The sequence below is a fragment of the Anas acuta genome, chromosome 14 (assembly GCF_963932015.1).
Source record: "Anas acuta chromosome 14, bAnaAcu1.1, whole genome shotgun sequence".
Classification (NCBI taxonomy): domain Eukaryota; kingdom Metazoa; phylum Chordata; class Aves; order Anseriformes; family Anatidae; genus Anas; species Anas acuta.
In genome coordinates this window covers 8,881,136-8,894,337 of record NC_088992.1, presented here as the reverse complement: position 1 = coordinate 8,894,337, position 13,202 = coordinate 8,881,136, and the positions used below count along the sequence as shown (strand labels likewise).

At 59.5% G+C, this 13,202-nt stretch overlaps 2 protein-coding genes across 3 annotated transcripts in view; one reads left to right on the top strand and one right to left on the bottom strand.

Moving 5' to 3' along the window:
- Window positions 1–13,202, top strand: part of LOC137864206 (serine protease inhibitor Kazal-type 5-like) — a 96,890-nt gene that overhangs the window by 757 nt on the left and 82,931 nt on the right. Inside the window, exon 2 of one of the 2 annotated variants that reach the window (XM_068698103.1) lies at window positions 5,469–5,622. In XM_068698103.1, coding sequence (XP_068554204.1) covers window positions 5,508–5,622 — 115 coding nt within the window. In that variant the 5' untranslated portion in view covers window positions 5,469–5,507. Of the gene's footprint in view, window positions 1–5,468; window positions 5,623–13,202 lie in introns of those variants that run through there. The other variant, XM_068698107.1, reaches the window with a different exon arrangement.
- HRH2 (histamine receptor H2) lies at window positions 672–12,673 on the bottom strand. Its single transcript, XM_068698108.1, has 4 exons — window positions 12,536–12,673; window positions 6,103–7,607; window positions 2,873–3,033; window positions 672–1,328 (listed from the first exon to the last, which is right to left on the bottom strand). The coding sequence occupies exons 2-3, from the start codon at window positions 7,203–7,205 to the stop codon at window positions 3,015–3,017; spliced, it is 1,122 nt and encodes a 373-aa protein (XP_068554209.1). The 5' UTR covers window positions 7,206–7,607; window positions 12,536–12,673; the 3' UTR covers window positions 672–1,328; window positions 2,873–3,014.

Below are 13,202 nucleotides of genomic sequence, written 5' to 3'. Positions count from 1 at the left end.
CCCAGAGGGGTCACAGCTCCCTGCCCCGGGGAGGAGCGGGGAGGGGACGCTGCCTGCTTGGCTGTCACCTTGATGCAGGTTTTTCCCTGCACGGTGCCACCACCCTGGTGGGGTTCAGCGCCCCCAGGACCCCTCTGAGCCGGGCTGGGCTGGGTGCTGGGGGGGCTGCAGCCCTTCCCCGAGCCCTCCTTGCTCTCTGCAAGCCGCTTGCTTCTTGCCACCGCTAATTGCAGAGGCACAAGGGGGAGGTGGGCGCTGGTCTCGCAGGGGGATCGAGGTGCAGCATCCCCAGCCAGGCTGGGGGTCTGAGGGGCTGGGGGGCTTCAGCCCGACCCGGGACCCCCCCGGGAAAGCTCCGGGGCCCGGCTGGGAGCGGGGCCGGGCTGCCCCCGGCCGCAAGCAGGGGGAGCTCCGAGCCTGCGCTGCCGCCGGGTCCGGTCCCCGGGGCGCGACTGGGGGGGGCCCGGAGCTGCAGCACCGCCCCCGGCGGGCCGGGCCCCCTCTTTCCCCCCCCTTCCCACCGGCTCTGGGACCAGCCGGGATCATCCTCCCGGTGCTGCCCTCCCGGTGCTGCGTGTGCCCGGTGGAGAGATGGGGATGGATGGGACAGGGGGGTGCCGGGGGGTGGAGGGGCTCTTCTGGCCCGAAGAAATCAACCACCTCACTTTCCCTCCGAGTTAAATAGGTTTTTATACCGCTGATTTCTGCCCAGGCTCAGTCGCAGACATCCTGGCTTCGCAGTCTTAGTGTTGAGCTATTGGGGAGCCCCCAGCCTGGGGACGGAGCCCGGCTGCTCGGCGGCTCCCCGTGGCACAGGGGGCTCCAGGACCCCTCTCCCTGCGGTGGGGCTGGGGGTGTGAAGCTGGCAGGGGGAGCGGTGATGGCCCTAACAACGCCAAAACCTCCCCCCGAAGTGGGATGCCAGTTTGCCCCCGTGAGGATGCTGTGGGTCTGGGTGTCCCGTGCTCCTGGCTGCCAGCAGCCACCATGGTGGCCCTTTTGCCACGTCGCCCACCCCTCTGAGGGATGGACGTGGCCCTTAGGGCACCAAGGCTGTGGCCCAAATCCCTTTTTCCCCACCCTGTGCCCTCCCCTCTCCGTGCTGGCCCTGCTGGGGGCACGCGCTGGCTCTCAGGCACCGCTGCCTGCTGGTGGGGGGGCTCCACGCTGGAGGTGTCCTGGCCCTGCTGGTGCAGGGAGAGGCTCTTCTGCAGCTCTTCTCGTGGCTCTTCAAGCACATCGTCCTCCTGGGAAGAAACTGGGGCAGGCAGAGGCCTCCTCGGCGGTGTTTGGGGAGGGAGCGAGTGCCACGTGCCAGCGCAGGGATCCTGCAGGGGAACAGAGGGGGTTCAGAGGACGTGCAGGGTGCGGGTGGTTCCCTTGTTCCATTTTCCTGCTCCCCAGCCTAAGGGGGGCTGCATTAAGCACGCTGTGCGGCTGGGAGGGACGCGGTGTGGTGCTGTGAGGATGCTCCCAGCACTGTGTACAACGAGTGCAGCTGGTGGGGCAGGGCTCAGCAGGCTCCCGTGGCTCAGGTCACCTCATTTGACACCCTGCTGAGTAGCAGAGCTTTGCTTTGTGGCTTTCTCTGCATGCTCTTCCCCTCTGCAAGGGCCAGCCAGCAGTGGCTGGATCGTCACCTCTGCAAATAACTGGGTCAAAGTGACCCCGAAGGTGTCCCCTGGTGTGAGCGGTGCTCTGCTCCTGGCTGCTGCCTGTCCCTGACGTTGCAGGTGGGTGCTGTGGGGTTTCACGTGGCTCCTGCTGGGGACCCTTTCCGATGTGTCCCCACCATGGGGTGATGTTTCCTGTCTCCACCCCTGTGTCACAGAGAGGAAATCTGTGGCCACGCCAGGACCTCAGATCTGCAAACCTCTCCCTAGATTGACATTGCTTCACTCTGCTGATTGGGCTGGTGATGTCTTGGGGGAAGCTGGTGTTTTGCCTCTGCCTCATGGAAAGTGAACGACGTTCACTTTCGGAAGGAGTGTGTGGCACAGAGGGAAAGCACGAAGCAGTAAAACAGGAATTGGTTTTCCCTCTGCCCCTGCTGATGCAAGGCTCACACTGCTCCCTGCTTTTGGGCTGGGGACAGCGGCGATGTGACCCTGGGGACCTGCGACCTGCTGCTGAGCCACGCTGGCACCCCCACATCACACCCAGGAACCCCCTGGGGTGGGGACCCATGCACGGGGTCATCAGCATGACCTTGGCATGGATCAGTAGCTCTCTGGGACGTGCTCACCCAGCCTGCAGCGTGCAGGTGACTTATTTCTTGCCCCCAGGGCTCAGTCAATACAGGAGAACCCACGTTATCAGCACGCAGTGTTTGAGGGAGAGTGTGAAGGTTGGGGCGTCCTTGCCTGGCCCTTCCCGAGAAGGGCTGTGCCGAGTGGCTCTGGGCAGCTCGGAGGCATCGCCACGCGTGGTGGCGAATGACCACGTACGTCCTCCAGCTTGGCACTACTGGGGAAAGTGGCAACACCTGGCATCAGCTCCCTGCCTCGGGGGTCTGGTCGGAGTCCCTGCAAAAGCTGCCTGTGATTTGTGCGGTGCTGGTGCAGGCTTGCATGAAAATGAAGCGCGCTGGAAGCCTGCAGCCTGGGCGCAGCTGCCTCTGCAGCGCACACGGAGGCAGCTCCCCAGCAGCCGGCAGGGAAGCTGGCAGCCTGAGGGTGTTATGGGATGGCTCTGTGCCCCCACACCTCCAGGGCAGCTGGGGGGTGAGGGGGGGGACAGCTATGGCCACCTCCCCTGGGCTTGGGAGCAAACGCTGCTCCTAAGTGGGCTCTGGGGTTGCCCCTCTCTGCCCCATGTGCCGTTAGGGTGGGATGCCTGGACCTGGAAAAAAAAAACCCGGCCCCATACTCACCCTATAGCCCTCGCCTCTGCCGTCGAGTCTCTCCCTGAGGACAGTCCAGCTTTGTCCTTTCAGCCTTGCAGAATGCTGGAGGAGGGCAGCCGGGAGCAGAGGCTGGGAGATGTGTGTCTGAGGGCAGCAGGCTGGCTGAGACTCACGGCAAGGCTTTGGCACTGGAAAGGTTGAAATTGCACATGAAGACACAAAGAACAGAGGGAGAACAGATGGGTCGGTGCCAGCTTGGATGAGCCCAAGGGCTCCTGGCTTTGCTGCACGCCCACCAGGCGCCGCCTGCCTGGGATCTGTCCTGCTCTGCCCCTGGAAAGGGCAGCCCGGGGCAGGACGTGGTGGCCAGGACAGGTCCTTTTCCATGGAACTGGCTCCTCTGCTTTCCTTTACTGGGTTTACGTGAGTTCCTTCCCTGGTCAGTGAACCTTGGGAAGCAGCTGTGTTCCTCTCAGCCCTGTACGCTCCACCCTACCTGGTTGCAACCTACAGAAACTTCTCCTGTGCCAGTGGCTGCGCTGTGCCTGGGGCCTCTTGTTTTCCAGGGAAGCGCTGGGGCCTGTCCCCGTCCCTGTTCCTGACACCCCTGAGACCGCCCGTGTTTCTCCAGGATTCCTACTATTGTTTGCTGGTCTCTTCTTTGTGCCTCAAAACAGGAAAGGACTTTGTTATGAAGGGCAACATTTCAAAATCCTCTGCTCTGAATAACCCCATGTGGCCGTTCCGAGCTCTGCTCTCATCTGGAGAGGTTCATGGGGCTGTGAAATGATTCATGTTGGCCTTCTCTCTTAATGTCTCTAGAGGAGAGGAGCCAGATTGGTTTGAGCTCGGGGTGAAATTGGCTGCTCCGGGAGCTCCTGCGGCCACCGGGCAGCCCTGGTAGACCCCGGCTGCCTGCCAGCAGCGGGGCGAGCACCCGGTGTCGGTGGTGCTGGCTTTTGGGGAACAGGCTGGAGGGCCCCACGCAGCCCTTGGTGCATCACTTCCAGGCAGATGAGTAAAAGCAATAGAGAAAGTAAAAGCAATAACCGATCATTCAGCCCTTGAGCTACCTTTTATCTGATTGCGAGCAGAAACCACAGCAGTGATGCTGCGTAGTATGGGAAAGAGCTTTCTGGATTTAGAAAGGTCAAGAAACATCCCTGGGCTTGGGTCTCCCCCCTCCCTTTGCCGCAGTGCCTGGGTCTTGCTTGTGGTCACTGCTGCAGCGCTGGCTGCCACTCACCCACTTCCCTCGAAGTCCTGCTCCCCTGGGAGCAAGCCCAGATGGGAAAGAGATCTCCTTGTCCCACTGGAAGGGGATGGGAGTTGCTCTTTCTCATGGGTCTCAGTCAGATCTACTTGAGCATTAGGAAAGGGCCCGATCTGCACCGCTGGGCAAGTGGTGGGGCCTGACCCAGCCCTCACTGGGGCTGCCCTGACCCCGTCTGGGCTGCTGGAGGTGTCCTCTGGTGTCCCCTTGGGTTCCTGGCCATGACTCCTGAGCAGGAACCAGCTGGTGTTTTGCACTGCAGGAGATGCTCAGTTAATAGCTAAAACCCCAGCTGGTGCTGTGCAGGAGCAGCACAGCTCTCCTTCCACAATGACCTGCTCCTGGGGCAGTGCTGCAGCATCTGCATCAGTTCAACTGCATCAGAACTGCATCAGTTCAGCACACCTGCTGAGCACCGAGGTGCTCCTGCCCTTGGTGGGACGGGGTCCTGCCAGGATGAACCCCCCTGGATGGCCGCTCCTCTTGCTAATTGCTTTCCCTGCACTCTTCTGTCTCCCTGTGGCTTATCAAGGTCCTCCTCTCGCAGAGCCCCAGTGCACGAGCTCCCAGTTTGTCCGGGAGCTGCGCTTCTGTTTGCGTAAACAGCACAGCCCTTTCTGCAGAAACGCTGCTACCACTCCAGGTGCATGTTTTGATATACACCTGCAACTGTGTTTGCTAAATGTTGTCCCTCTCCACTCTTCTTCACTTTCCAAGTCAATAACAAAGAGTTGCAGTCTGCATTTGTTCCGGCTCCTCCGTCCTGCTGCGTCTCCTGGGGCCCCGAGCCACCCCTCTGCCTCTGGTCAAGCCCTGCCTGAGCATGCAGGGAAACGTGATGGGGGCTGAGCCTCTTGTGTGGCTTTGTCCTCTGCCTCACCTCCCCATGTTCTCCTTCCCATGGCTTCAGAGCCCGCTTTGGGGACAGAACCAAGGGCACGTGCACGAGCACAGCTTCTCTGCGGGCGTGTTGAGGACAGGGAATGAAAGGAGAGCTTATCTGCTGGACGGAAAGTTTCTGGGCTATCGGGGAATTATCAAGCACTGCCTAGAGGTTAGATTAAAGCCTGGGAGCAGCAGCTTGCATGGCAGCAGACAGAATGTGTCCCTGCTCTCCTTATGCTCAGGGGAGGTGAAGGAGGTGCAGGCTGACCCCTTGGGGATGTGGGATACCATGGAGCACACCCACATCAAGCCTGTCTTCTCCTTGACTGCACCCTGCCAGGATGTGCCCCAGGGTTGTTGGGCTCAGGGTGGTGCTGGGTGAATTTTTGGCTTCGGTTTTGGGTGGTTGTTTGTATTCCTAAAACCGTTGCCAACCTAATTTTGGTTATTCTTGCTTCTTTCCAGAGATGGGAATGGAATTGCTGTTGGCTGAGCTCGCTGCTGATGCTGACCCAGAGCCGCGACGCCGGGGCGCGTGTTGGAGCCGAGAGGGGAACCCGCAGAGCCGGGATGGGGACCCAGAGCTCCGCTCCTGCAGGGACTCGCAGCGTGACCACAGGTGCCCTGACACTCTGCGCCCTGGGGACAACACCCCCTTGTCCCCGCTGTGACAGGCAGCGACATTTCCCCAGTGCCCGTGGCCATGCCAGCCGCCTGCCCCCAGAAAGCAGGGCATGGCCAGCTCCTGGGAGCAGCTGTAAATAACAGCTACACCCCCGTGTTGTGTTTGTTTGCAAATTCTGATGGCAAAGTGGTCCCCATTACCCAGAAAAGCCAGGGATGCTTTGTGGTCATGGTGGTGCCCAGCCACCTGGTGCAGCTGAACCTGGGCCACCAGCACGGGGGGAGGCAGGGCCCCCACTTCTGCTGGGTTGTAAAGAGCAAGGGGTGCCTGGGCAAGGACCTGTCGCTGGGGCATCCAGCTCAGTGCTTAATGGCTTGCAGGCTAAATGAAGGTCTAGAAAATGAGGTCCCTACCCCTGCCCTCCTCCCAGGGACGGACCGACCACCAGGGTGCTGTGTGTGAGAAGGCTCTTACCTTTGGAGGGCTCCATCAACCAGCGAGGTCCCCTTCCCATTCCTGATCTCCAGCTTCAGGCTTTTCCCCTCCTGCCTGTTGGGGCTCTGCCTGCAGTTCCTGCCCCTGGGCCTCCCCTTCTGGGGGGGTGACAGGCGGGAGCTCCTGGCTCCCCCCGTCCTCCAGCAGTGCAGCAAGTGCTGGTAGGCCACCCGAAAATCCCTGTTGAGCGTGCCATAGAGGATGGGGTTCAGCGCCGAGTTGGCATAGCCCAGCCAGAGGACGATGGACATGGGTGCTCCTTTGACATCGCTGTCCCCCCACACCCCTCGGTACGTGAACACGGTGAAATAGGGGAACCAGCACACCACGAAGGCGCCCAGCACCACCGCCAGCGTCACGGTGGCTTTGTGCTCCTTCACCATGGGTGGCATGGGGCTGTTGCTGCTGCAGCACCACGTGTGGTTGATCCTCTTGGCTTGCTCCCTCGCTATCTTGAATATCCGGTAGTAGGTGACGCACATGATGACCAGAGGGATGTAGAAGGTGAGCAGGGCGTCCACCAGCCCGTAGATGGGGTTAACCTCCAGATCACACGTTTTGGTGCAGTTGGGGGTGGTGTTCTGCACGGCCGTCCCGTTGGTGTTCCAGCCCAGGTGGATGGGCAGGAAGGAGACCATCAAGGAAACCGCCCAGATGACGACCAAGCCCACGGCCACCCGGGAGGGGGTGACCACCTGCCTGTAGCGCAGCGGGGTGGTGACGGCGAAGTAGCGGTCCAGGCTGATCATGAGGAGGTTGAGGATGGAGGCCGTGCACAGCATGACGTCCAGGCTGGAGTAGATGTTGCACAGGGTGCTGCCGAAGGGCCACTCGTGGGTGAGCTCGTAGAAGGCGGAGAAGGGCAGCACCAGGAGGGCCAGCAGCAGGTCGGTGATGGCCAAGGAGACGATGATGCAGTTGGTCAGGCTGCGGAGCCGGCGGTCCAGGGTGACGGCCAGGCAGACGACGATGTTGCCGCAGAGGGTGAACACGATGAGGATGGTGAGGAAGGAGCCGACCAGCAGCTGCAGGGGGAAGCTCATGGGTTTTGTAGGCTCTGTGACGTTGTTACACGGATCCATGGTGCAGTCGCATGGATGGAGCGGTCCTGCTCTCACCTGGCTCTGCGGGTGCTTGGAGTGAGCCTCTACTAGGCAGCCCTAGAGCCCTTTTCCAAGCCAATTTTGGGCCTGCAGTGACTTGGAGAACTCTGCAGTCATCTTCACATGTTCAGCCTTGTCTGCTGGGAGTGTCGTGGTCTAGGAAAGCCATGGCCCTGCGACTTGCTGCTGTCAAGTGGCTCATCTGGTGCTGGAGCTGATCCCCTGCAGCAGCTGCTGGTGGGTCTCAGCTGCTCCCTTCACTTCTCCTCGGTGAGGTTGGGTCCCATCGGGTCTCACACCTGCCTCATTGTGTGCTTGGGCTGGAGATGGTGGCCGGGGATGCTCTGCAGGGACAGAGCTTCACTACTTCTTGAGGACAACCTGCAAAGAAAGCACCAAGTAAGGGCAACAGTCCCTTGAGATTCCCATCACCAGCCCCTCCAGAAATAGGGCATCTGTGCCTCCCTGGGCACTCCAGCCCATTTAGACCTGAAGCAGATTGTCCCTTGGCAGCTGGGGACGCTGCCCAGCCCCGGGGCACCCATGTAGCGGAGCAATGGGGAGCAAAGGGCAGGGGTTTCAGAGGAAATGAGTCCCTACAGGCTGGTGGTAAAAAGAGGGCCAGGAAAAACAGAGGAGAGTGTTTTCCTGAGAAAGCAGTGCGCTTCAATTAAGCAACCTTGTAAAATTAGTCATTGCTTTATGAAGCTCCACAGCTGATCTGTGCCGGTAACTGGGCTTTGAAGTGTCCCATGCCTCGTGCTGGTCCCTGCTGTTAGCAGCTGTGCTGACTCAAGCATCCCACAGCACAGATCCCTGCTCTCTACATCTGGGGTCCCAGGGGGAGCAGGGAGCCCCTCTGAGCGATCTGACACCCCGGCAGGAGCTGGCTGGGGAGGCTCTGCCAGCTCCATCAGCTGTTCCTGACGGTGGCTGAAAGCAGCCAAGAGCTTTAGGGAGTGCTTGGATGAAGCTCCTGCTGTGGGGCAGGGGTTCAGAGTGGGGAGCAGCCCTTGCAGGTTTGCTTTTTATGATTACTTTTGGCCTGGATATAAATAAAAAGCTATTTTTTTTTTTCTCCAAGGGCAGAAAGCACACAACGAGCCCCTCTAACCTGCACGAGGGGTTTCACCAACCCGTTAGGGTGCTCTCCAGGATCTTGTCACTATAGGTTCACAAGGCTGCTGGCTCTTGGCTGATGGCAAGCAGGGAGAGTGTCGGGAAGAGGCTCAGAGGAAAAAACAAAATACTGCAGGGATCAGCAAGAGGGGCTGGGAGCAGGCTGGGGAGGAAGGGGCTGGTTCTCTGCAGGGTGCAGAGATGGGGCAAAGTGAAGACTTCACAAGAGGAGGAGGTCCTGGGAGAAGCCACTGGTGAGATTATAACATGCTGACTTGTCAAGAAAAAGATAATGGCACGGAGTGGGCTGGGCTGCTCTTCAATTGATGTGTGCCTTTGCCTCAAGGTTAAAGGTAAGCAAGCCAAGAAAGGGAGCATCTGGGAGCGAGTGCCAGGGTAAATAAGTGCTGATTGCCGGGAGCCACGTGGGGATTGGAGGTGACACCCGCAGCCCTGCTGCTTCGAAGGGAATTAGGAGTGTGAAGTGATGAACCGGCCCGTGGGATGCCTCCTGCTGCATGGAGCAAGCCTGGTGCCAGATGGGGGGTCTCGGGAATTTGGGTGCTGGGGCGAAGCCCGCTGGGAGCTGGATGCGGTGCTTTCAGCCGTGGTGGCGGCGTGCAGAGCGTTTCCTCGCCTCCCTGCAGCGCGGGCTCTCTCCGCAGCAAGCTCTTTGTTCGCGCACAAAGGGAGCGGGGAACGAGCCGAGCGCTGCCGGCTTGCTGCTGGCAGCCAGGAGAACAGGTTGTTCGCGGAGAAGGGTATTTCCAAGAGAAAGGGATGTTTTTTCATTACTCCTAACGCGCTGGAAATGGCAGGATAAATTATAGGGGGAGTAGCACGCTCAGAAAATGCCGTGGGTGGATCGCAGCCTCCTACGTGGCTGCTCCACCGCACACCAACAGCCCGCTCCTGCCGCCAGCTCACGGGGGCTCAGCAGGGGCTGTGCAGGGGGCTCAGCACCCACTGTGGGGCAGGGGCTCTGCCGCCTGCCTGGTGGCCAGGGTCACCCCCCGGCTGTGGGCCAGGGAGCCTGGTTATGCTGCCAAGACCCTCATGGCACGGTCTGCTCCTTCCCCTGTGTTTCAAATCCCCTCGTACAGGCAGCGCTGCTGATCCTGCAGAGCGGGTCACGGGCAGTTTTGTTTCTTATTGCTTCTCTGATTAGCTCGGGGTGAGAAACAAACACTTTATTTTTCTTGGGCAGGGAGTAGGAAGCATTTCCAAGTGTGATACGGAGCTGCTGAGCCACGGGGGGTGGAGCATCCCCACAGAGCTGCCAGGAGCCTTTGCTCCTCCACGGGCTGGGGCAGGACTCGTGGGGCGGATGCAGGATGCAGCACCATGGGCTGGGTCCTGGCACGGTGCTCAGTGCTCGAAAGGCAAAACCTGAGCTGGGGAAGGGGGTGAGAGACGTGCACAATGCCCAGGGTGAAGCACCCAGCTCGGGGTGCTCTCCTGCAGCACCGTCCCTCTGCCACTCCGCTCAGCTTCATCCAACACGCGGCTCCCCAGTTCCCGTTGTATTTCAGCAGGGTGAATTTATGTCCTCCTCGATGTACGCCCAGGGCGGCCGTTTCCCATGGCAGCCCTTCTAGCAACGGGCTGCATAAATCACACCCTGCCGGCCCTGTCTCATCAGCAGGTTTTACACCTACCTGACTGTCCCCATTAGCACGGCCTGGATGTGCTCTTGGACAAAAATCTCCCTCCAGCCAGCGAGGGAGCAGAGGAAGGCGTCGCTGCTGGTTGTCCCTGTAGTGCCTTTCCCAGCGGTGCTGGGGCTCTGATGGATGCTATCGCTGCTGCGAGACCTGGTCAGGCTGCAGCCGTTTTCCTACAGACTTCCTAGGGTTCCCTAAAAGCCTGGTACTTCTCCTGTGCTATTTCAGCTGCTCACAGTCCCTAAGTGTATGAACTTGTGCCAGCCCATTTTGTTTCTGTTGATCTTTGGATCCTTTGGTTCTTCTCCTGCAGCACTTCAAGTCCCCTGCCTGGTTCAAAAGTTCTCCCAGGCATCTCACTAGTGCATTTTCTTGAAGGGCTTCCATTTTCTGAGCCAAGACCACTAAGGATAACCATTAAATAAATTCCATCTCTAGACTAATGTTTAAGGAACTCTATTAACAGCCTACCCCAGAGCACTACTGATCCTCCTGTTGCAATGTCCTACCGCCTTCCCCATTAGCCAGTTTAACCTCGTCACAGTCCTGGTAGTAATTCCTGCCTCCTGCCCGAAGGGTTATTTTGTGCTCTGTGGAAGCCCACGTACGACTGACCCACTGCATTTAAAACATAAACTATCTCCTCCGGGGAGGAGGCTGTGATTTATCTATGGGAAATTTCTCTTGCACTTTCCCTTCCTCTGCTCCCCCTGCCATTCATCTCAGCAGCCCTTCCTTTGGCGCTGTTTGTTCCAGCCCTCTGTGCACTTTTGCAGTGAGGCTAATGGGACAGCATCGGTAATATATTTGCTGTTCTCCATTCATGTGGCTCTACTTCTGCCTTAAAAGGTTCGTTGCAAATCTGTTAAAAGCTTAGGTTGAAAGCAGATAGATGGGCAGGAGGGAGTGCTCGGCGAGTGCCTGGGCATGGCAGCCTGTTGTGGGGAGCGTTTCCAGGTCCCTCAGACCCGAAAAGTCCCTGCCTTCTGTTGGTGTGTGTCCGAGCAGGGCGCTGGCACAAGTCACTTAGGAGCAAAGCAAATTCCCCAGCCCCACGGAGCTCGCAGCATGGCATCATGGCTTTTTCCAGAATGGTGCTCGAGTATTTAATCAAGAGATTAAACAGCTGGGTACACTGAGAGGTGCTTCTGGCAGGGTGGGGGGGATTTCTGCTGGGTTAAGGAGGATGTTTGAGGTTTGGTGGTGGGGAGCAGGCAGGGCTGGGAGCTACCAAAGGGCTGTTCCCACCCTGTGCCAGAGCCGTGAACCTGTCTTGCAAACGGGGGAAACCCAAATTCCCCAGAAGTGTGGCTCGAAGGCGAGGTGAGGGTGCCGCGGAAGCCAGCTTGTCATGCTGTCCGCGGGGGCTCACGGAGGGTGTGGGGTTGTTTCTGGTTTGTCAGAGCACCCTTTTGGAAGGGCTGTGCTCCTCCCAACGCCCACACCTGTGGTTTTACCCCTGGAACATCCCTGGCCCCCTTATCTCCATTTCCCCCTGCCCTCCGTGCGCCCACGCTCTGATGGGCACGTGCCGGCTGTGGCTGGGCCCTTTTCCAGCCCCTCTGCACCCCTGGGGCTGGGGCACAGGCAGGGGGGTCCCGCCTGGCAGCACCCCCAGCACTTTTATCCCTGCTCCTCAGTTCCCTCTGCTGCCTGTTGCTCTCCCTGCCCCGTCCCAGCCTGAAACCTGACTGATGCACAGCAGGACTTGCTGCCTACGGTGTGAGCAGAGGGGCTGGGGAGGCAGGACATGATCCCCCTCCCCACCACGCTCTCAGCCCTCTGTCCTGCCCCCCCCCGGAGGGTAGGGGATCCGTGGGCGAGGGTGTTTGGGCCCTCTGAATGCAGAGAGCACCGAGGGTTATGCGGAAATGGGCAGAGAGCAGGCAGCGCTTGACAAGTTTGCTCTGTGGTGACTGCAGGAGAGAGGTGAAACTGAAAACAAGGGTGCCGGGCTCCTGGATGTGCTTCAAGCTGCACGAGTCATGGCAGAGATCCAACATCCAGCCTGCTGCCCCAAACCCACAGCTGGGTTGGAGTCCTGAGGACAACACCCCCCTCCTGTGCCTGGGGACCAGTCCCAGATACCAGTGAAGACACTGGAGGGACTGGCTTAGGTGCAAGAAGTTGGTTTAGGAGCAAACCTTGTGGGGAGGTTGCTGGGGGGAGATGCTTCACTCCTGCCGGGCAGAGCGCTGCCTCTGCACCCCAGGAATGCTGCACCCAAGACCCCTCTCTTCAAGAGGTCTTGAACTCTCAAGAACTAAAGAACTATCAAGAACAAAAACTATCAAGACCCGATAGTTTTTGTTTTGTTGGTCCCCACCAGCAGAAGTCCCCAAACTGCCCTCTGCTCGGGGCAGTGTGAGGGGACAGCAGGAAGGTGAGGAGCGGCACCGCCCTCACGCTCTGAGCCAAGCAGGGGGTGCCCGGCACACCCCGACCCACCGACCCCTCCGAGTTCTCACCTAGAAAGCCATTCACCAGCTAACAACCAAGAGGAAAAAGAAACAGGCAAAGCTTTACCTGGGAATGGTGCCGGTTTCCCGCAGCCCCTGGAGCAGGTGGGAGCCCCAAGTTTCCCCCGGCGTGCGTGGCTCGGTTTGTGCGGGGAGCAGCGTGTGTGCAAGCTGGGGCTGCCTACTGCCCTCCCTCCTCCTCCTCGCCTACCAATATCCAGGCAGCGCGCTGACTGCAACATGAGTCAGATCACAAGGGGGTGGGATCACAGCCTTGAACTCAGACGTCGAGGTTATCATCCGGCAAAATTTGAAATGCTGAAAGGAGTCGTGCAGTGGGCACACGGCGTGCGGGGCTCCCCTGAGCCGTGCCAGGCCCAGCGAGGGGCTGGGTGCCTGCTGGTGTCCCTCGAGCAGCCCTTTAGAGCTGCTCCCCATTGCAGACAGGAGCTTGCTTGCTGCTGGAGGTCTGATGTTGTGGGTCTTAGCGTAGAGCTGTTTTTGTGTTTGGTGTGAGCCCCCAAACGCATCCAAGCTTGAAGCTTGGGTGTCTGAGGTGCTTCAGAGGCTGCAGGGCTCTCTGGCTGAGGGGCGTCAGAAGTGTCAAGGCTCTCTGGTTGCATGGGGAAAAGAAAAGGAAAAAGGGGCAGAAACCTGCAGACTTGAAGCAGCAGGAGGAGCCCATGCTGCCCTGCCAGTGCCTGGCAGAGGCTCCAAGAGCGTGGCCAGCAGCA